At 39.8% G+C, this 20,728-nt stretch overlaps 2 protein-coding genes across 6 annotated transcripts; one reads left to right on the top strand and one right to left on the bottom strand.

Annotated features, from left to right (window-relative positions):
- Window positions 1-1,549: 1,549 nt before the first annotated feature.
- On the top strand, window positions 1,550-15,345 carry rgl2 (ral guanine nucleotide dissociation stimulator-like 2). 5 transcript variants are annotated; one of them, XM_062465391.1, is made up of 20 exons: window positions 1,550-1,945; window positions 2,827-2,996; window positions 7,941-7,988; window positions 8,300-8,383; window positions 8,517-8,683; window positions 8,823-8,879; window positions 8,982-9,175; window positions 9,463-9,572; window positions 9,768-9,983; window positions 10,405-10,508; window positions 10,638-10,722; window positions 11,360-11,419; window positions 11,888-11,974; window positions 12,109-12,141; window positions 12,382-12,503; window positions 12,614-12,703; window positions 12,825-12,918; window positions 13,207-13,437; window positions 13,647-13,761; window positions 13,858-15,345. In XM_062465391.1, the coding sequence occupies exons 2-20, from the start codon at window positions 2,838-2,840 to the stop codon at window positions 14,037-14,039; spliced, it is 2,238 nt and encodes a 745-aa protein (XP_062321375.1). In that variant the 5' UTR covers window positions 1,550-1,945; window positions 2,827-2,837; the 3' UTR covers window positions 14,040-15,345. The 5 variants fall into 5 exon arrangements, with proteins under 5 accessions (XP_062321375.1, XP_062321374.1, XP_062321376.1 ...); XM_062465390.1 differs by having other exon boundaries at window positions 1,551-1,909; XM_062465392.1 differs by lacking the exon at window positions 7,941-7,988 and having other exon boundaries at window positions 1,552-1,909.
- A 697-nt stretch (window positions 15,346-16,042) lies between these two features.
- dnase2 (deoxyribonuclease II, lysosomal) lies at window positions 16,043-19,788 on the bottom strand. Its single transcript, XM_062465397.1, has 7 exons — window positions 19,711-19,788; window positions 19,243-19,340; window positions 18,914-19,085; window positions 18,601-18,703; window positions 18,152-18,316; window positions 17,192-17,410; window positions 16,043-16,981 (listed from the first exon to the last, which is right to left on the bottom strand). Exons 1-7 carry the CDS (start codon window positions 19,723-19,725, stop codon window positions 16,617-16,619), a joined length of 1,137 nt encoding a protein of 378 aa, XP_062321381.1. The 5' UTR covers window positions 19,726-19,788; the 3' UTR covers window positions 16,043-16,616.
- Between the last annotated feature and the right edge of the window lie 940 nt (window positions 19,789-20,728).

Raw genomic sequence — 20,728 nt, 5'->3', positions numbered from 1 at the left:
ACACAGTGTTATCAAATTTGAATGAAATATATTGTGTTTAGTAATGCATGGATTAACACAGTATATTTTTCTTTCTTTATTATTATTATTTATTAATTGTTGTCCCTTTAACTAAATCGTTGTATCAAATAGCCTGCAGTGCATATGGTTTGTTCACACAACAGTGACAATCTCATTCATCACCAGGTAGTCTAAATCTATTACATGATTGCCCTTATTATCTGTTGGTCTTATACAATGAATAAATATGACTGTGTGATCTAATCTATAAATATTAGATTAAGCAGTTGATGTAAATTAACACTTTACACACTACAATCTTTCAGGGTTTTCCATACATGTATTTGTTTTGTTGGTGTAGCTATCTGTTGTGCCAGGTGTGTGAATCACACCAACCAAGCATATGGTAATATTGTATTGTACTCAAAATGGCCACTGGCATATTTTAAAGATGAAGTCGTCAGTTCTTTATTTTTAACACTAGATGGCGACCTCAGTACACTCACAATTGTGATGCAGTGGTGTTCAGCCTGGAAGATCACATAGAAGCATGATGGTAGATTTCCTTGGAAGGTGATAAGAGGAGGACCAATCCTCTGCTAATGTCAGATTAGACAATTACGTCAAGCCTATCATTTAGAAGGGTTTATTTCCATAATTTATTTTGGATTTTTATATATCTGGGTGTAGGTAGAGTGTTACTGTATTGTATATGCCCATTATTGTAAAATGATGCTACATTCACAATCAGTGTTTACGATAATGGTGGCGAAAAAGAACAGCTGAAGGTTACTATCACAAAAAAAAAACAAAGCAATAGCTGAAGGTTACTATCCCCCCCCCCCCCCAAAGAAAAAACAAAACAAAAAGCAACATTCTCTAACTATTTATTTCAGACTGCAGTGAATATGCTGACAACATAATGACCACATACCACACATGTTTCAGTAGATAAAACAGACTGTATACAGTAGATCTATAGTATTTCATCTCTACATTCAGGGAGCCTATTTTGCCTCAGAGATAATGACCACCATTAATGTCCACACGGCGTTCTTTCAGGGGTCATAAGGTTGACGCTCAGTTCTGAACACAGAAACCTTTCACACAGCCAGGACTTTGTGAGTGTTGGGGTCATGAGACTGAGGAGATGAAATACTGGTCGCATGTTGAGCTCTTGATAATAATACTCAGTCTCCTTCAGAAGTGGCTCATGCATGCCTATGCACATACTGTTACTTTCAGATTAAATGAGGGCAACAACATATAGGCCTGGTTTTTCAATGCAAGACTATAGCTTTGTTGCTTTATCACATTACAATAGCCCATGGGGGTCATATGTCCAACTCTTGATTGTTTTTTTTAAATGTTTTAAGTGATGCAGGGTGATACCTTGTCAGGATTATATGTAGCCTACTAGCTACTTGGCTCTGTGGCATATATATGTTAAAGATAGGATGATGACAGAGAGAGTGCATGAGTATGATTTCTGGATAAATACTCATTCTCAAAGGGAGCACAGCTCCCAGGTTACCACTGTTATTTCACTGGTCAGAGCTTGTGCCAGTGAACCAAGTGTGGGCTGTTGCCAAACGCGCTGAGTGTACAACATACAGGAACTGCGCCGTCACGAGAGAGAGGGAGAGGGCGAATGTTGCTACAGCTAACGAAAAGCGTCCAGTATTGCTATCAGCCGATGAAGGCTTGACAGGCGACTAGCGGGGGACATAGATAGGGAGAGAAACTCACGTCCCTCGTCGTCTGTCAGAACGGATGGGCGCGACATTTGTCAACTGACCGGTAGCCTACCACACATTGGATCGAGGACAAAATCAGCACCCCGATGCTGTCGCAATTCAGCTGACCACAGTTGGACACGCAGTAGATCCAGCGAATGACATCGCTCACTGTGAGTTCAATTTATCGCTACAATTCATCGCTCACTGTGAGTTCAATTCATCGATACTAATTTCATTTTGTAGATTAATTTCATCATCACGTACGGCCTTGACTGAAATCAATTGAATAATGTTTGTCAGCAGGAACAAATGAGCATGTGTGCAAACTTTTATGATGGCTGAAAAACCCAAATTATTCGAATAAAAAAGTTTCTGATAGAAGGTAGGCAGAATCATGTTAATAAGTCAAAATAGCACCATCCAACGGCTGCACTGGACACAGAACATATTACGGGGTGTGACCCATACTGCTGTAGGCAACAGCCTAGTGATGTAAATAGTACATTCATTGAGTGTTTGCCTTGGTGAGGAGCAGTATGAATGCAAGTTATTCAACCTTGGAGCAAGCAATCGTTAAAGGGACAGGGACAGCCTACCTATCTAAAGGTTTTCGGACACATCCTCTCTGTAATCGTAATTCTGCTGCCTACTTCTATGATTAACTGATTTCCAACTTAATACCTTAAGAAGTAAGCTATTGTTAATAGGGTGTGTTCCACATATGAGGAGACAATGCTCACGCCACCTACTTTTTTCTTGTGATGGTGTTTTTCTTCCTGTAACAGTTTTTTTCCTGTCTTCATGGTAATCAAGATATATTTAATAGGGAAGGAGGGGGTGGCATTCAAATTTGGAGTAAGGCTGATTGAAATAAAATGAAAACCATATAAACAAATGAACTGGCAAGCATATTGTTTTTTTCTCATGTGAGTGCTGAGAAAATGTAATAAATGTAACATAATGATGTTTGCTCCTGGCATGTACAATACCTTGATAGCCTTTCTCCAGAGAACACTTTCAGAATATATGCTAGTGCTATGTGCCTCACTTTAACACTTCCATGTACTTTTCTTCAACTTGTTCACAGCTGCTGGCACAATGCTTCCTCGTAATATGCGGACAGGTGGAATAGACCTGCCAGGGGTGGGGTCGAGGGAAGTTCCTCTCATTGGCTACCGACCCTTACCACCTGACAACAACACCCCCAGCAGCCAATCAGGGAGAATGACTGACAGCAAAGAACTGGACACCTTAGAGGTTTGAAGGGACTGTCTTTACTCATTTAACTTCTTCATAAATGTACAGCAGTTAAAAACAAAATGGGGATGTACTAGCAACAATCTGATGCTAAGACATCAAGTCACAATTACACTTCTATATGGATAAAGTTGGGATGGACTCTGGTTTCTCCTTTCTCATTATCAGTCTCTCCGAACACTTAAAAAAATACATTATTATTTAGTTGACACTACAATCAAATGTGTCACCGAGCTAAATGTTACCCATCTTGTAAAGAAAACAAAGGAGAACTTCACCCAAGTGGCAAGTGCATGCCATTGAATCAATCTTTCTCTGACTGAATCAATCTGCCAGACCACAGATTTTATGTTGCCCTTAAGCAGTTCACTGAAAAACCGTGGTAAAAAAGCAACCATATTCTGAGTAAACAGCAGACATGGTTGGTCGGTTGGCAGAAAAGCCAGAGGGGATATATCACCCTACAGTAAATTACAAAAAGAGAACAAAGAGGTTACTTTCCAAGTACTTTCCACAAAGTAGTGTTAGTAAATGACACAAAATGTATAAATGTACAAAAAAAAGGTCCACGTTGTTACATAATTATTTTTTTTGTAGTAATTTAAGTTACATAAATGAAGAAGACATGTACTGTGCATATGACAGCTGAACTTGTGGTTGTCTGATTCGCCTTGGCCGCGATTTGAATGTTCGCAAGCAACCACTAGAAACTCCCCAGGCTATATTAAGAAGTCACACTGACTCAGACTTCAACAAGGGAAACTTCCCCTCCATCCACTCCCAAGTGGGGTCACATGACGGCTGCACAGGCTGAATGTAAATAATGTATGTGGCGGTCTGTGGGTCGATGTGTTGTACACCTGCTCTTTCCCCCACTGTGCACACAGATACAATATCATAGGCAATCCCCACAGACAGCCTGTCAAGTGGAATCCAATCCAGGCACTTGCTTACTCTTTAATGAGGGAAACTTGGATGCATGTGTATAGGTTCGTACAATGGGTTCAGAACTCACAATAAATATCCACCCCTTGCAGACTGGTGAACGTTTCTACTCAGAGTAATACTGTGTGCTTTCTCCGTATCTGTTGTCATAGACTTGGGCGATTAGCAACATTACTGAAATTGCAGCTGTAATGACTGATTTGGGGGTTGCCCCTGGGATATGACCCTCATAGATAAAATAATCATGCAAACAAGATTTATAGCTACATTTGATAGAGATAGCTTTGTCACAAGGCTATAAAGAAGGCTTACATTTCATACTTCACTTATTTAAAAAACAAGTGGAAAAGGGCATAACTAAAAGAAAGCGTGAGAAGACAAACAGAGAAAGATAGGAAGGAAGGGGTGCGAGACATGAGGAGTGCTCCAAACAATGGGCATCTTTAAATAAAGCTTCAGAAGATATATTTATGACCACCCCCCAATAGAAATAATGTTACGTAGTTGCAAACAATAATCGTGGCAGCAGTAGTGCTACTGCATGTTGAATAATGACAATAATCTACCATTTCAAAATACCGCTGGCAAAACAGGGTTCTATTTTAAGGCAGAAAGCTGAACATGGTTGTTGTAAGCAGCAGACAGCTGGCAGAATTGAAACTTAAGGATTAAGTTGGAGGCACTGTGACACAGTTCCTGCTTGTTGGGGATGGGGGGGGGGGGGGATTGTCCTTTACTTCATAGCGGTGGTGTTAAGAGGCTGACGGAAATTTGTTGTGAAGGAAGGAGAAGGAGGAAAAATAGCTTTATGACAACACTGTACGTCCTGCTTCCTGTGTTTGTCTTTGCCCATTATGGACTTCCTGCATGGAGGGAAAAGAAAACATGGAAACGTAGAGACAAGGAGAGTATCGAGTCATGAGAGAAAGGGACTTCTAAAATACTAAGTAGCATTGAAAAAGGAAAGAAGCATGTGTATTAAAGATAATGGCTGGGACAGAACATGAGCAAGGGAATTTAAATTATATGTGAAATAAAGTCCTTGCTTCTTATCACAATGTTTCCTCAGGAAATGAACCTCCGGCAATGGTGGCCACGATTCCTATCTTATCTTTAAAGCTGCCTGGCAGTCAAGTTTTTACTTTGACTGTTTGAGAAGATACTGTACCTATCAAATAGTTTGGCTTAGAGTAAGGACACTGTTAGACAGAAAGGCTATTTGAATTGAGGTATTTCATTTTAATAGGTATGTTTTTAACTATTGCAAATTTTGAAGGCCCAAAATATTTGGCTAGGGTTAACTAGATCCCTAGTGGACTCTTTCAAATCCTCTGTTTACTGGTTTAGATGTACACATTGTGGTTGTTGGTTGAACTCTTACCTGCAAGAAAACCACACCTTTGACCAAGGAGAAAGTGGTGGGGATAAGCAACACATTTGACAACTGTGATTCAACTTAAATAAACTTTAGAATAAAATGCGATTTATTTGTTGAAATATGTATACAATTTGACCTCACCTTTACTTCAAGTTTATGCTATTTACATGAAACATTGTACTGTTAGTTAATAATACTCTGTGCTTCAGTACAAAAACATCTTTGTGGTATTTGAGTAGAGTAGCTCTTCAGATAGACCCCAGATAGAAATTGAGCTTTTACATTAGCAGATGCAATATAAAAAAAACAAATGACTTATGTGTAGATGTGTAAAAAAAGTGTAAATCTAGAAAATAAAGTATACAGTAGTACAATTAAAAGTTGTCCTTAAAATTCCAGTGTCAATGCAAGTGTCAAAACATGCATAGGGGGTGCAAAACCCTGGTGAGAGTCAGTTGTAGTGAATTGTCCACATAGCCTTAGCACCCTCCCAGCTGGCTTAGCTCACAACAGTCAGGGGATGCACTGAAGAGTTAGCTTTGATAGCACTTTTTGAAAACGTGTTATAATCATTTCACAGCTTTGCATATTACTTTGTGTAAATGGTTTCTAGTTACTGCAGTATGTTTACACAGTCTTATCTTGTTGTCTCTAAAGGGACAAGACTAGCAGTTAACAACATTAGCTACTGCTACCTTAAGTAAACAGGGCTTGCCTCCTGGTTGATTTAACATTTTTGACCAGCATTTGGTAGTCAAGTGTATTTAGGCTGTGTGATAAATTAACATATTTGTATCAGGGAGGAAAAAACTCAGCCCATGTGAACTAGCGTGAAATCAATATGTTCAGATCTCAAGCAATCTCTCTGCATGTGATCTGTTCAGTGAGTGACTGGAGACTCCGCCAAACAGGTTCATCCACATTGGCGGAAGGTAATTTATGTAAGGTAAGATAAAGGGCAATGGCGGAGGAAAATTTGTGAGAGAAAATGTATTGTTATGTTCAAACAATAGCTTTGGTCGTTTTGACTGACTGGAGCATGTCCTTGTGTGTTTATGTGCAGGTCTTTATCTTGTTTTGTGTGTGTGTGTGTTTTTGTGTGTGTGTGTGTGTGTGTGATAGGTGTGTCCATTACGTATTAGCACAGGGGGTGGCCCTAGCTATTGCTTCAGGTGTGTTTGTGTGTGTTGGTCGAAGACGGGTGCAAAATCTAGACGATCGAAAGACAAAGAGCAGAAGCAGGTCAGAAGTCAATAATAATCCACAGTCAAGTAGATAAAGGAAAAGTCAAGGCAGGTCAGAGATCATGTTTGCTCCTTTCTGGTGAAGATTTCAAGGAAGATCAATGCTCTTTGCCTGCCTGGACTTGTCGAGTCAAAGGTAACTAGTGTGCTTGAGGTGGGAACTTGAAGTACATCCTGCATGAGTTTATGGGAAAGAAAGAAAAGGACGAGTAGATATGCATTAATCTGAAAGGCTCAGCAACAGAGGAAAGCAGAATGGACAGCTAAACCAGTTTGTTCAAAACCAGCACTCAAAGAGATATTCTAATAGGTTTACTACAGTATGGTACATCGTTTTTCATTGTAAGGTACAAGTCCATAGAGCACTGAACTTTGATAGTCAAGTTAAGGTAATGTGAATCAGGTTAATGGACGCTTACAGTTTCTAATGACAGTAACAGCAATATAACAGGTCAAATAAGGACATTAGCAGATAATAAGTAACAACGGCTATTGTTCAGCCCTAATGGGTTGTCCACATGAACTTATTTTAACTTGTGCCTGCAGTTTTATGTTACCCTCATCTTAAAACAGTATTTGGCAGTTTGTCGTAGTGTGGAAACCAGGTGATGAGAGACAAATACAATAGACAGTAAACTCTCTCTTTTTTCTCTTGAAAAAAGTGTTATTTTGTTGAGTCATTATTGCCTTGATTCATTTTCTATAGTTGGTTTATTTAGTAGACATATGGAGTAGAAAGGATCCATACACAATGATGAAGTTATCATGTTCAGTGTCAATGGAATCATGATGTCACTGTTTCTCATACATGTTTCAGAATGGAAAATCCCTATGCATTAGTCTCAATGTCAGTAGAAGTGTAACAGGATATATTCCTTGAATATGTTATAGTATCTAATTACTACTGTACTGTCAGATTCAAATACCTTCATGTAAGTTCATTATCAAAAACATTCTGTTGTGTTCCTTTGTTTGTAAACAAACATCATGTTCCACTCCAAGATCAGTTTTTGACATGCTTTTGAGGTATTTTGATTGTACTGAATAGGGTTGCACAAGGCAGTCCCTAAATCACCCCAGTAAATATGGGATTGTTCCAATTTGCTACTTCCTGTCAGTATTCAGCATCAGTATTGTTTTCATAGGTTTACCTAAAAAGACATGTTTCTGTAATATTTTCAACGCTACAGTTAAAACAGCAAGCTTTGCTTACCGAAAAGTCAAACATTCTGTCATTCTAAAAACATACACAAGCAAATATTGGCGCGTGATTCCATTTTGCCAGGGCCTTACATGAGGCTAATACATGGATAAGACTTCAGAAGTCTACAGCAAATTTTGAGTGATACCTGTGTAATCTATGTGGATGTCCTTCAGGGTGAGCTCTCCCCGATGAAAACAACATGGTACTGTCCTCTGGACTTGGTAAGGTTAACTTACATACTAACTTGGCCACCCTCTTTCTTCCAAAATCTTGCCCTGGCGTCAACAGGGGATTCGATTGAATGTGTTGCAGAGAACTTGTGTATCAGACAGGGAATATGAGCCCATAATACCAAAAACACACTGTGCTTACCTCTCACATACGTCTTCCCACTTACATTTCTAACCCAACACAATGAATCATACTGCATATTGTAGTTGATTGTTGCTGTATGTGCCAGAAGGCTATAATGCTATACATTTCAAACGTTTCTCAAGCCTTTTTGAAGTTGTCATGAAACTTTTTTCCTCAGTCCACTGTGTTGGAGGAGGAGGAGGATGGAGTGATATACACGGTTGTGATGAAACAACAGCATGGCACCACCACCAGTCCAATGGTGAGAATGCATCCAATTCAACATACGATACACCACATATGTGTTGTTGAAAAAAAGAGACAAAGGGTTGTTAAAGGGTCCTGGAAAAAACGTCCTCCCTTTTTTTCTTCCCTCCTCCTCTGCCTCCATTCAGTCCTCTGCCGCACGCTCCCAATGTGTGAAAGCAGGAACAGAAGAGAAGCTAGTCCTACACCTTCTCCACTCCTTCTCTATGGGAGACTCCTCCTTTATTACTATCTTTCTCTCCACCTATCGCTCCTTCATCACCACCAAGAGAGTGCTGGACATCCTGACTGACAGGTTGAAAAAACACATCAATGAATACAGAGAAATTCCAGGCAAACAAGCCTCGGCACAGAAATACATCAATGATCTCAATTGGACACATGTTCAAAGTTGCACTGTTTGTTGATGATTTCATTTGGTTGCCTCTGTCTAGATTAGAGCATCCACCAGGAGAAAGCACAAGAAGTCAGACCAGGCAAAGTTTCAACAGGTGAGGCTTTCAAAGCACTACATAACATCTCCAGCCATGTAGCTGTTAACAAATTGTTCCTCACATCTCTATCTTGTTCCTCTTCCTTCCTCTTCTCCTCAGAGCGGTGTGCATGGTGTTTAACACTTGGCTTTCGGAGTACCCCGAGGATTTTCTCTCTTTGGGAGAGCCCTCCCACCTGCTCCGCCTAGCCCCTCTCCTCCCCCAGGACTTTTCAGCCTCAGATCTCCGTAGTCGCCTCCTCAAGATTGCAGAGGAACTCAGTGAGAAGGCTCTGCTTTCTGACAGCCAAACAGGTCCGTGTCAATTATTTTTATCCATATTCGTATTGTCTTGTGGGTAGCCTACACGTTTAGTAATAAAAAATGAGAGTGGGCTTTGAAGTGCATACCGTTACAAATATTCAGCCCTTGAACAAGGCATATGACCATAACACTGAGATAAAGTCATTAATCCACACTCTTAGTCTTTGGTGGTGGCTGACCGCTCTGAACGGCTCTTTCATAAGCCTTACTAGCATTTTCAGTTTGATTTGTTAGGCCTCATTACTGTCAATATCTCGTTGTACTGTATGTCTCTTCAGATAAAACTATCTCCCAGATTCCCCCTCCTGACCCCTCCAAGTTCGATGCCACCAACATACTGGTGTTTCCATCTTGGCTGATTGCTGAGCAGCTTACAAAGATAGAGACTGTGAGCCTAAACCCTGTTACATTGAATACATTGAATCTCCCCTCATGAAATTAGAAATGATGATCTTCATTTGCCTTGTTCCTGTCAATTACAAAATGTACACGTAAAAACAACTTCATCCCCTCAACCCGTATTCTCTCCTGCTGTCGATCTCTCTTTGCCTACCTCTCTCCTTCACCTCCCTCCTTCTGCCAGGAGTTGTTTGTCCGTCTGGTTCCATACCACTGCCTGGGTTCACTGTGGTCCCAAAGAGATAAGAAGGGACGGGAGGGAGTGTGTTGGTCTGTTCGGGCCACGGTACGGCAGTTTAACAAGCTTGCCAATACCGTGTCGGCGTCCTGCTTGTGGTCCACGCAGCTACGCAGCTGGCAGAGAGCTCGCCTCCTTGAGCAATGGATCAGTGTGGCGGAGGTTAGTAGGTCAAACACAAAAAGCCAAAGGACACTGGTATCATTTAATATGTAATGTGTGAAATATGACAAATGTCTTTATCAGAAATGTTTGACAGATTGGCACTAGTGGACAGAAAGTATTTATTTAGCATTCGTTATTTGAAAAGACACAGCCTTCAATCTCCGGAGCAATATTGAAATATATTATTTAGTAGTTATTGCATTCAAGAATGTAAACTATTTTCCGGTAAATTTTGTCTCCAAATCACTGTCCTGACCCCCCACCCCAAAAACTTTTTTTTAAGAAAGAAGTATCTGTATAACTGTGAATAATTGAACATGTCAGACAGTAAGAGTAATTCAATGCCTTCCAAACCCATTGACCTGCAGGTTTGTGTGTAGTACATAATGTGTGGGTGTGTGCATGTATTTTTGAACAGGAGTGCCGGGCCAGGAAAAACTTTTCGTCCTTGTATGCCATTGTTTGTGCACTGCAGAGTAACCCCATACACAGACTGAGGCACACCTGGCTAGAAACAGACAAGTATAATATTTAATTAACATTTTTCATCGTGGTTTTGATCTGGAGTGTAATGTTGTGTCTCTTGGAAGGAATGTCGGCCAAGCCTATTCACACCCATCACTCATCGTTTTTGTCATGTGACCCTGACAGGGAGGCCGTGAGGAGATACGAGGAGCTGTCAGACATTTTCTCAGAGAAGGACAATTTCTCCCACAGCAGAGAGCTGCTCAAGGAGGTGAGGGACTTTTATGGAGACAGGTTTCCAAAAACTATAAAGTTCAAATGATTAAGTTCATGTGAAATATGTACTCAATAAAAACTTACAGAAGTGAAAAGTCCTTTTTTAAAGAGTATCTACATCAGAGTGAACATGCTGTTTAGGCCCAGAATAGCTTTAATCTGGTTCTGTATAGCTGCCACAAATCTGTCACACAAAGCAGAAGTTTCTCTAAATATGAATTGTGTTCAGGATGCATTGTGAGTGGGGGTTGGGGGAATAAGAAGGATTTACATAATTTGGACTCACTATTAAACTATGCAGGCATCAATACTTATGCATTAGCATCAATTTTAGCCATATACATTCGCAAATTCCTAAAAGCATTTGCTGGTGCTTCCATTTGAAAACTTCAATCAGAGCTTTGATGTCGGAGAAAGCTTCTCCGACATCTTCTGTTGGGCTTTGATAATCGCCAGAGCAAACCACTTCCTAGCTCATTATGCCTGAAATGGGTAGCTCTGCCAGACAAGGTTGAAGACGTGTAAGGCATTCAATAGAAGAAGTATACAGCATAATTTGCCATGATTTTTCAGCCAATGCTATTTTTATATACGGAGGAGGAATATCCACTGTTAGTTTGTGTCTTTTCTAGGAGGGCACTTCAAAGTTTGCCAACGTGGACAGCAAAATGAACAACAGAAAACATATAGGGGTAAGAGAATTTAATGTCACACATATCTTGTAACAGAAGTGTTACAGAACAATATGGGAATTTGTGACTGACTACAATTCTACTATTATTGATCCCTGGTAAGAAATGGCACTGTTACAGCTGAATTAATATGCACAATAAAAAAAAAAGAAAAGAAAATCCCTAAAAATTACAATGTACATTAGTGCTAATCAAAAGTGAAACACAGTGATCCTTGGCATGTCTAGTAAGTGTAAAATATGGCCAACTAGTTGATATGCAGCACAAATAGCACAAAAATCTTTGTTATTATTCATTAATAATCTCTAATGTCTTTTTATATGAGGCCTCTCATATCCATATTGTTTGACATAGTGATTTTTTTTCGATTGGTAGACTGGTCTAATTAAGACATTACCATGATATAAAGAATACAGACATATATGTTCAGTGGTGCTGACAATGCTCCTGCTTTTTCTTCTCTTTCAGTCCAGTGCCCAGGGCACAGTGCCCTACTTGGGCATCTTCCTCACTGACCTCACTATGTTGGACACAGCAGTCAAAGACAAGCTAGAGGTGAATCTTTGGGATGTGTCCTCTTGCCAATGAGTCAAACCACTGCAATCATAATTTCAAGTGAAACTCATTTGTGACATGCTCATTTGTGACATGACAAAATTACACAAAAGCTTCCTGTTTCTCCATTTCAGAATGGCTATATCAACTTTGACAAACGGAGACGTGTAAGTATTGCATTGTGTTGTCATGGAAGGAATTCAGCACTCCTTGTACGGTCATTAAGTCGAGTTAAAAGCAGAAGCAGTGTACTATTTATATTTTTACGTTGTTGTTTTACTTTGATGTATCGGTTCACTGAATTATGAAGCCGTTTATGCTATAAGAATATATGCATATATACTGTATGTGCATATATATATATGTAGAGAAAGAGAGAGAGAGATAAGTGGTTTTGTTTCTTACAGGAGTTTGAAGTTTTAGCTCAAATTCGACTCCTCCAGTCTTCCTGTAAAAACTGTGTCTTCATCTCTGACGAGGCCTTCCTACAGTGGTACAACAGTGTTCCGACACTAACTGAAGAAGAAAGGTACAATGGAATAGGAGCACAATAATACAGTATACCATATCTTTGTTTTACTCTAATATTGGTATATGCTAACAAATATATTTTTTTTAACTTGAATATGTGTACTGCAGTTATAGACTCTCCAATAAGATCGAAGCGCCAAGTGAACCTAGTCCAAGTCGTGGCCCTACCCCCACTGTCATCGTCACTCAGTGCCCAGAGTAAATACTACAAATACAAATAATATTGATTTGAGTTAGATTCAACCTCTAAGTATCAAACATACATTCAATACAGTATACAAATTGTGCATGAGTAACACCCTGTCCATCTTTTATACAGCTTAAGTTCCTCAAGAACCAGTCTGGCTGGTGACAGTGATAGTCTGTTTGACTTTCCCTCTCCTGTCAATCACTTACTGTCCAAGCTTGCAAAGGTAATGATCAAATTATGCGGCAACATTTTTGTGTGCATGTCATCCTGTGCTATATACGCTACGTTATATGTGATGTTAAGCTACTGTATTGTTTATTGTGTCTATGGTAGTATGTTATGTTGCTTTTTAACTGACAAGCACAACCTTGTGTTTGTCAATCATAAAAGGGCTTGCAAAAACACATGCTATGGAACATCAAAGATCCTTTAATGCTCTAATGTGTCTTTTTGTCTTCTGCATTTCTTTGGCGGAGAAGCTTTGTAGTTACCATTGTTGTTGTTGTTGCAGCATATGAAATCCCCTTCAGTTTCCTGTCTTGATGTGGACTCCTCCCCTTCCTCTACTGAACCCACCCCCTCTGCTGCATTGACCCCATCACCTAACACTGTCAAATCACATCGTCGATCAGTCTCCTGTGGCAACAATCCCACTTATAACCATCAAGGGTCGGGGCCAGATATGCGAATCATCAGGATACGGATGGATTTACATGATGGGAATTTATATCGAAGCATTATGGTGGGGGGACAAGAAAACTGACATTAACTTAAGTAAAGGATTAAAGATTAATTATTTGTAGCTATTTTCTGTCTTAAATTGTAAATAGTACCCAGTGCATTTGTTGTATTTCTAAGCATCTGGCGGTAATAAAAAAAATTCCTTAGGGGGAACAGTAATGCATTCGGTATATAACAAGTAGGACTAAAGCTGTCTCATTGTCTGCTCAGGTGTCAAGCAATGACAAGACTCCCACTGTCATCAGTTCTGCCCTTGAGAAGAACAATCAGGACCGTAAAGAGGCCTCCAAATATGAGCTTATTCAACTACTTCCTGAGGGAAAAGGTGAGGAAATTATCTGAAGCTGCAAGACTCATTTTATGTTGGTTGTAAATAGTCCACAGTTCATTTGCATGCTCTGCATTTTTGTATACCCTACAGAGTTAGTCATTCCTGCCACAGGAAACGTCTTCTACGCTATGACTTCCTCAAGTGTGGACTTTCTACTTAGAAGAAAAGGGGGTACTACCCCATTAGGCTTTCATCCAATAAGCACTGAGACCAGTGCCACCTTTCCTCGAATCAAAGACAAGGGGCGGAGACTGGTCAGAACTCTTTTTTGACACATGGTTCCAAACCCATTGAAATCCCGGACTTGTAGTTATCAAGGTTATAACAGAAATTCACAAAGATGTCTCTTTTATATGTGGCCTTGTCTCTCCTAGCCCTAAATGACCTATGCCTTTTTTACAAATACAATTTCACATTCCGACTGAGGTTCGTCAACCAAAATGTTCCGCTGAACGTGTCACAACCTGTACAATGACGTAAAGACATTTCTATCACGTGCTGACCACACCAGAAACCATTTACTTGATGTGGAGAGCAGGATCAATCTTGCTAGCTTGAAATCCTTTCAGTATCTATAGCTAAGGACCAATGGAAATTATTGAGCAATGGCATTTGCATCTCTTTTTCCTTGTCTAACCAAATGGATGTTAGTACAGCAACCAAGGCTTCCCTCTGTGTCTGTGAGGTACCTCAGGTTTCGTCTTGACAGAAGGAATGATATTTGAGTTTATTAGTTGACTAAACAGATCACAAATAAATCAAGATTATGATTATTGCTTTAATCTTGTAGTGTCTAGTGTAATTTCTTTCAAGAGTGTGCAAAAGATGGATACTATAAATATACAGTATATATGCAAAATGACAGACCTTCTAGAGATGCAAGTGATGTAAGGATATGTCATCGTAGCAAAACACTGGGGCTTATCTCATTGAACTACACTATCTACGTTTTGTCAATGTTGATGTGCTCTGTATATGTATAATATGGTGTCTTAATTGTGTTTACAGTGGCAAGGAGTCAAGGCTCAAGGTATCATTTGTAGTTTATAAAGTTACATTCAATTGCTTTAAGGAACACAAAACAGCAAACATTTCAAATCAAGATGTAGAAAAAGCATGGTTCTTTCAGCAGCATTTTGAATTGACATTAATTGGTATATTGATGACATAGTGGTTGAAATACTGATGATTTATTTGGCGGCATCTTGTATTATCTACACAAAGCACTCTAGCTGTGGACATTGTAGAATGTAACGTAAGGCATAATTACTGCTAAACAGAAAAGGAGTGTACTTAAATCTAATTTAAATGTATTAAATTAGATCTTCATACATTTTCTTGGAAGTACATTGGAAGTGTTTTTAAAATTGACTGAGTTTGTTGACAGCTTTGTTTATTGACAGCTTTTATTCTTATACTTTGTAAGTATCCTTTGAGTATGGTATTTTTTGGCTTGTGTGTATATACTTGGTATACTGCCTAGATACACCATTATTTCAAACAGAGACACTAAAGAAACTCCAAACTAGTATGTGCCTTTTACAAAGACTATGTTTATTTTCTTTTATCCACGTCAAACTGTTCAGTACCACACAAGCTGACCTTGGTGTATAGTTTCTAGATAGGAATAGCTGTCCTCAAAATCAGTATGTGAAATAGTATTTATTCTAACCAGTCACTTGGTGAAAGTTTTTGTTTTGTTTTTTAAGTGTAGAAATAGACACGTTATACAATGTTCAACCTAAAGCCTGCACGTAGAAGCCTACATAAAATGATCTGCTCTCTTACATGTCATCTGAACCAAATGATTATGTATGACTGGTTAAGAGCTAAAGCCTACTTTTAACCAAATGATTATGTATGACTGGTTAAGAGCTAAAGCCCAACTTCTACAATTAAGGAATATTTGGGGTCAATGTGTAATACAGACCTGTCAACTCACTCGAGTCTCTAGTGCTGTTGAAATCCCAGTTGGGACTGAGGCGTTCATATGGTGGATCTAAAGGAGAGGATTCTCGGGGATCTGAGATGAGGTGCTAGCATAAGCTGAGATGATTGTGCCTTTCTCTTAGGGGAGTGCACCCCTTTCATGTTTTGCATTTGAATATACATGATAATGCATGTTTTAAATAACATGTCATGTTTATGCACTACATATATGCTTGGTTTTTGTGTAATAAATGTACTTGTTATACAAGTGAATTTGATTTTGAGTTATTGTAAGTTACCAGACGCATACACATCCCAAATATGTAAATACAATGTTACAGCTTAATCGTTTTTGCTTTTTCTCATCTTTATATCAGAAAAGGGAACTACATTTCAACAACAGTACCAAAACCAAGCATACACATACATTACATCTAACAATACCACTCGACCACAAATTGATCCAAATAATTAGTTGCAATCACAAAGGCACATACAAAACATAAAAAACCTGAGATTTGTCAACAATTATCGTTGAATGAACTTACACATTCATTGGCATACAAGTTATATTTGCATTCGTATCAAAAGGTTGAATAGGATCATGTTTTTATAATGCCAGACGAACTATTCCACATTCCCATGTACACTACTACACAAATCTCTAATCCATATTGATTTCTTCAACATTTCAGTCAGTTAAAAATATACAGCTAAACATCAGTGGCCAGAAAGCTACCACTGGTTGCTACAGTAACAACCTCAAAGCAAAGTGCACCTGTTTGACATGTAAAAAATGTTAGTCATGATCAGAAGCAGCATTTCAATTTTGTTTCAGTAGGCATGATAAAAATAGATTTGTGCAAAATTTCCACTCAGAGATGACTGACATAACAACATCTCCCTGTAGGTGCCGTACCTCACCCCACAGAGGTGGCACAGTCTGCTATGGTTCCCCCACACATCTGACACTGCAGCGCTGCCATCCTGTACGCCTTCCACACCAGGGCGTCCTGCTGGCACACTGTCCCGCCTCCACGCTTCTCCTCCGCCTGGTTGCGGTTAATGTCGCCCACGCATACCCAGTTCCCCTTGGTGCTGATGGCCCACTTTGAGTGGTCCTGGCTGGCTTTGTAGGTGAACTTCTGGCCTGGGGAGAGGCTGGTGATGTCTAAGACTTTCCAGCCCCGGGTGCAATCCGATGGGAGTATGCCCGTCGAGCGCACCCAGAACTGGACCAGAAGGTTGGACTGGAGGGTGGGGGCGACCCAGGAGTGGTACAGGTCTGATAGGAGAGAGAGGAAGGATAGGGCGGGTTCAATACTGTATCAAGTATCGACAATCAAAGTTGATAGAAGGATATATATAGGATAGTTATCAAGCCACTGAATGCTTTATGCAAATGTCAGATAACATAGACAAATTAATGTTTTCCCTTTGTTGCATAAGTAGCAGCACAAGAAATAAAGGCTGATCACACAAACTGGTGCCTTACCATTATTGAACGATGCTCCTTTTGCAAAACTTATGAATTTTGTTCCACCCAATGAGGTGAGAGACATGCTGCGGTTGGCTGCAGGCCTGGTGTAGGGAAATATGCTGTTGGCCATTTGGTTCTTCTTACACACAGCAGCTATGGAGGGCACCAGACTAGCCAAGGAGGCAGGAACATCACAGTCGTACACGTTAGGCTGGTTTATCTGCAACTGTTCTCCTGCAATAGACAAAGATGAGGAATCACTTGAATGATCCAGCGAACACGACTTTCTACATCAGCAAATTGACAGGTAGTTGTCCAAACTAAACTCTAGGCCGAGTGGCCATGCACAGACTACCACAAACTGTAGATCTTGTGTAACCATATTTTTAACCATATCTAGGTTTACCACAGTGCGCTAAGGCTTGAAGACAATTACAGTAGAAGCGCTCAACAGGAGTGCGATACCTAACTTAATGGTGCCCATCTCAACACTCGTGAAGATACATAAAACTGATGGAGCAAACAGTCACAGCTGGAGATGCACTGTCTCTATGGTTACACTGCCATCGAAAAGGATTACTCTCAATTAGACATTGCTATGGTTACGGCGCTAGCTGCTGGGTGGACGGGCGAGGCTGTATTTGCACTTCCACAATAATATGCAAATAAAAACTGGTAAGTAATGCTTATACAATGCTGTTTAGTTCATGGGTGTTGTCAACTTTGCACAATTGAAACATTTTGTATAACAGGCAACAGAAATGAAAATGGTAGAAGGTACAAAACGTGAATATTTGAAACTTATTGACCACTATTAGTCCCAAATCATCCACTATTCCTTTTTCTTTTAAAGAACAGTGTTGCCAACTGGATGCCATAATATTTTCCTTTTAAACACCGTTTACGGCCTGTGCCACAATACATTTTTGTTATGGACGTTTATCTTTCCAAATGATAGGTGACTCATCTTCTCACCAATGGTCTGAAAGCGCTCCAGTGGATATGTGACACAGATGAAGTTCTGTCCGTTGATCACACCAGTGCCCGGGTAAGAATACGGCCCTTCTTTCTGTACTGGGGGGAAACGAGGCGTGCTGTGGACCAGCCAAAACCCCTGATTCTTATCCAGCAGCACAACACCTGTTGTGGAGAAAATCAAACCATCATTTCAATGTCCAACCATGCTAACCGATTAGAAGTGATACTGCTCACACCTGTGAAACCTATCAGGTTCTACCGCTATACCTCAAGTTTGATATAATTAGCTAAGATCCTCTTCACATGTGGCTGTTGCAAATGTATTACATGCAAATGATTAGAATACTACCAGTAGTTTAGATACCATACACTTCTAGCAAAGGAGTGAAACTGTGTAATAAATGATTATGTGAAATGTGTGATAATTAAGCTGGCCTCTATCTCACCCTTGGTATGCCCCCCTCTGCTTCCACTTTCATTAAACCATCTGTCGCCCATATCCTCGAGTGGCCTCTGGTCATTGTACAAGATATAGGCAAGCTCACTGCTCTGAAATGAACACACACATATTAAAAAACTGCATATTTTCTACGGATCTGTCTCATCAGTGAGAAACTACATCATATCATTGTTACACATTTTGAATATGGTGTGTATCTCTTGTCACTGTAATCATTTGACTGTGACTGAAGTCTTCCATAGCTCTATCCCAGCTCTGATGTAACTACATATTGGGAAGGGGTACAAAACACAGCAGACCTTTTCTTGCTGATATAGCTGCCCCACTGTCCTCCCTAGTGCTCCAGTGCTGTCGTTCACCAGGACATTCCCGTCCGTCCATCCCTCGCTCCCTTTATCCATTAGTAGATACTTCTGCCCATCGTTTTGAGTTTTGCTACCATGCTTATGTGGCAGTTTGTAGATATAGAACCTGGAGAGCGAGAAGGGGTGGGGGTTGAAGTAAGCTGCTAAGCCGCGGACGTCTCAATTTCACAAACTACAACCTAAGAGTATTGGAAGTGCTCCTATACTCTTTGCTACAACTGCAAATATAAAACATTTAATACAGACAACAAAACTTTCCTCACCAGTCAACAGCAACTCCTTCGTCATTGTAGCAGGTGATAGGTGCGGTGTCTCCATCTGTTGGTAGGTTTATGATCAGCAGGGCAACAAGGGAAAACATCTGAGGAAACGAAAATAAACAGTTGAAAGTTAATTTGACCCAACATACTAAAATGTGTAGATGAATACATTTGATGATATTTAGTCGAAGACGTGAAACCTGACTATCTACATTGCAAAAATCCCAACCCCATTAGCCCTAGTAGCCTACTGTGTGCATACAAACAACTAGCGTTAGTTGAGTAAACGCGGTCGGTACAGTAGCGTCAAAACTTTCAAATATTTCAGATAAAACTGTCCTTCACTTTCAATACTTTCCATTCACTTTTACGGCCTCATTTAAATATGTTTCTGTATTGGCGTAGCCGATACCAACACATAACCAAAACTGACGAATAATAACTTATTATTTTTCTACTCCCTTAGCCTACCTTACTAAATATCATCCTCAAGTATTCCCCTCAAGTGACAAACGCGTCTCTTTGCCGTATTGAATTCGAAACGCTTCCACATCCTTGTTTTGATGATGTCATCAGGGCGGGATCGTGGAATCACAAGACACACAGAACATGCAGAAGTAGCAAGGGGATTTCATTAAACGTGGAGAGACGAGAATGGATATCTTTCCAAAACTCAAAAAAAAAATCTTACTAATGCACAGCTAATGAGTGTAGGAATGTTGATAGGGGACTTGTTTTATTTTCACATTCGCAGAAATATCTCAACCGTGTAACCAACTTTTTTTTTTGTGACCCATGGTCTACTTGTATGCTTACTGCATTCATGAACCACCGTCATTATTTTTGCACATCTTTTTTTCGTACCAGGTTCCTGTCTCACTGTCAGATGACATTTCCTTTATCACATAGAAATGAAAGAAGTCTTTTTTTAAACAATCATTATTATTCATAGGCCTACACTTCCTGTGACCCACGTTTGCTTTCTTGCACCGAAAGGGATTCCTTAGTTTACATTGTTTAGCCTTTCCACCAGAGTAAAAGAGGATGGGATGAATGTCAGGGTGAGACAGCTGTCACAAACATGACTGAACTGAACTTCCCCATAATTGTGGAAAAGACTAGTCCAGTCCCACTGCATGTGACTTATTTATTTGCATGATTTTGTTACTGGAAATTGAACCAAGTTCTTGAGGGCATATTTCATAGATTTCATAAAAAGGTTTTCTGTGAGGTAAGTTAGTTGTGGTTGCCTACTACTCTGTAACTCTACCAGGCTAATGCTGTAAATGGATGAAATGTGACAACTTTCACTGGCTAAACATTTCCATACACTTTAAAGTCTAACATGTCACCTCTGCCTACATTTTCAGACAGTTGAACACCAGTTGACATCTCAACTTTTTGTGTTTCCAGTGTTTGTTAAACATAGCTATATAAAGGAGGGTCATATATTTGTAATTCCCACAAAATAAATGAGCATATAAATGAG

Source organism: Osmerus eperlanus, chromosome 7 (genome assembly GCF_963692335.1).
Source record: "Osmerus eperlanus chromosome 7, fOsmEpe2.1, whole genome shotgun sequence".
Taxonomy (NCBI): Eukaryota; Metazoa; Chordata; class Actinopteri; order Osmeriformes; family Osmeridae; genus Osmerus; species Osmerus eperlanus.
This window is presented reverse-complemented; position numbering and strand designations above follow the sequence as displayed.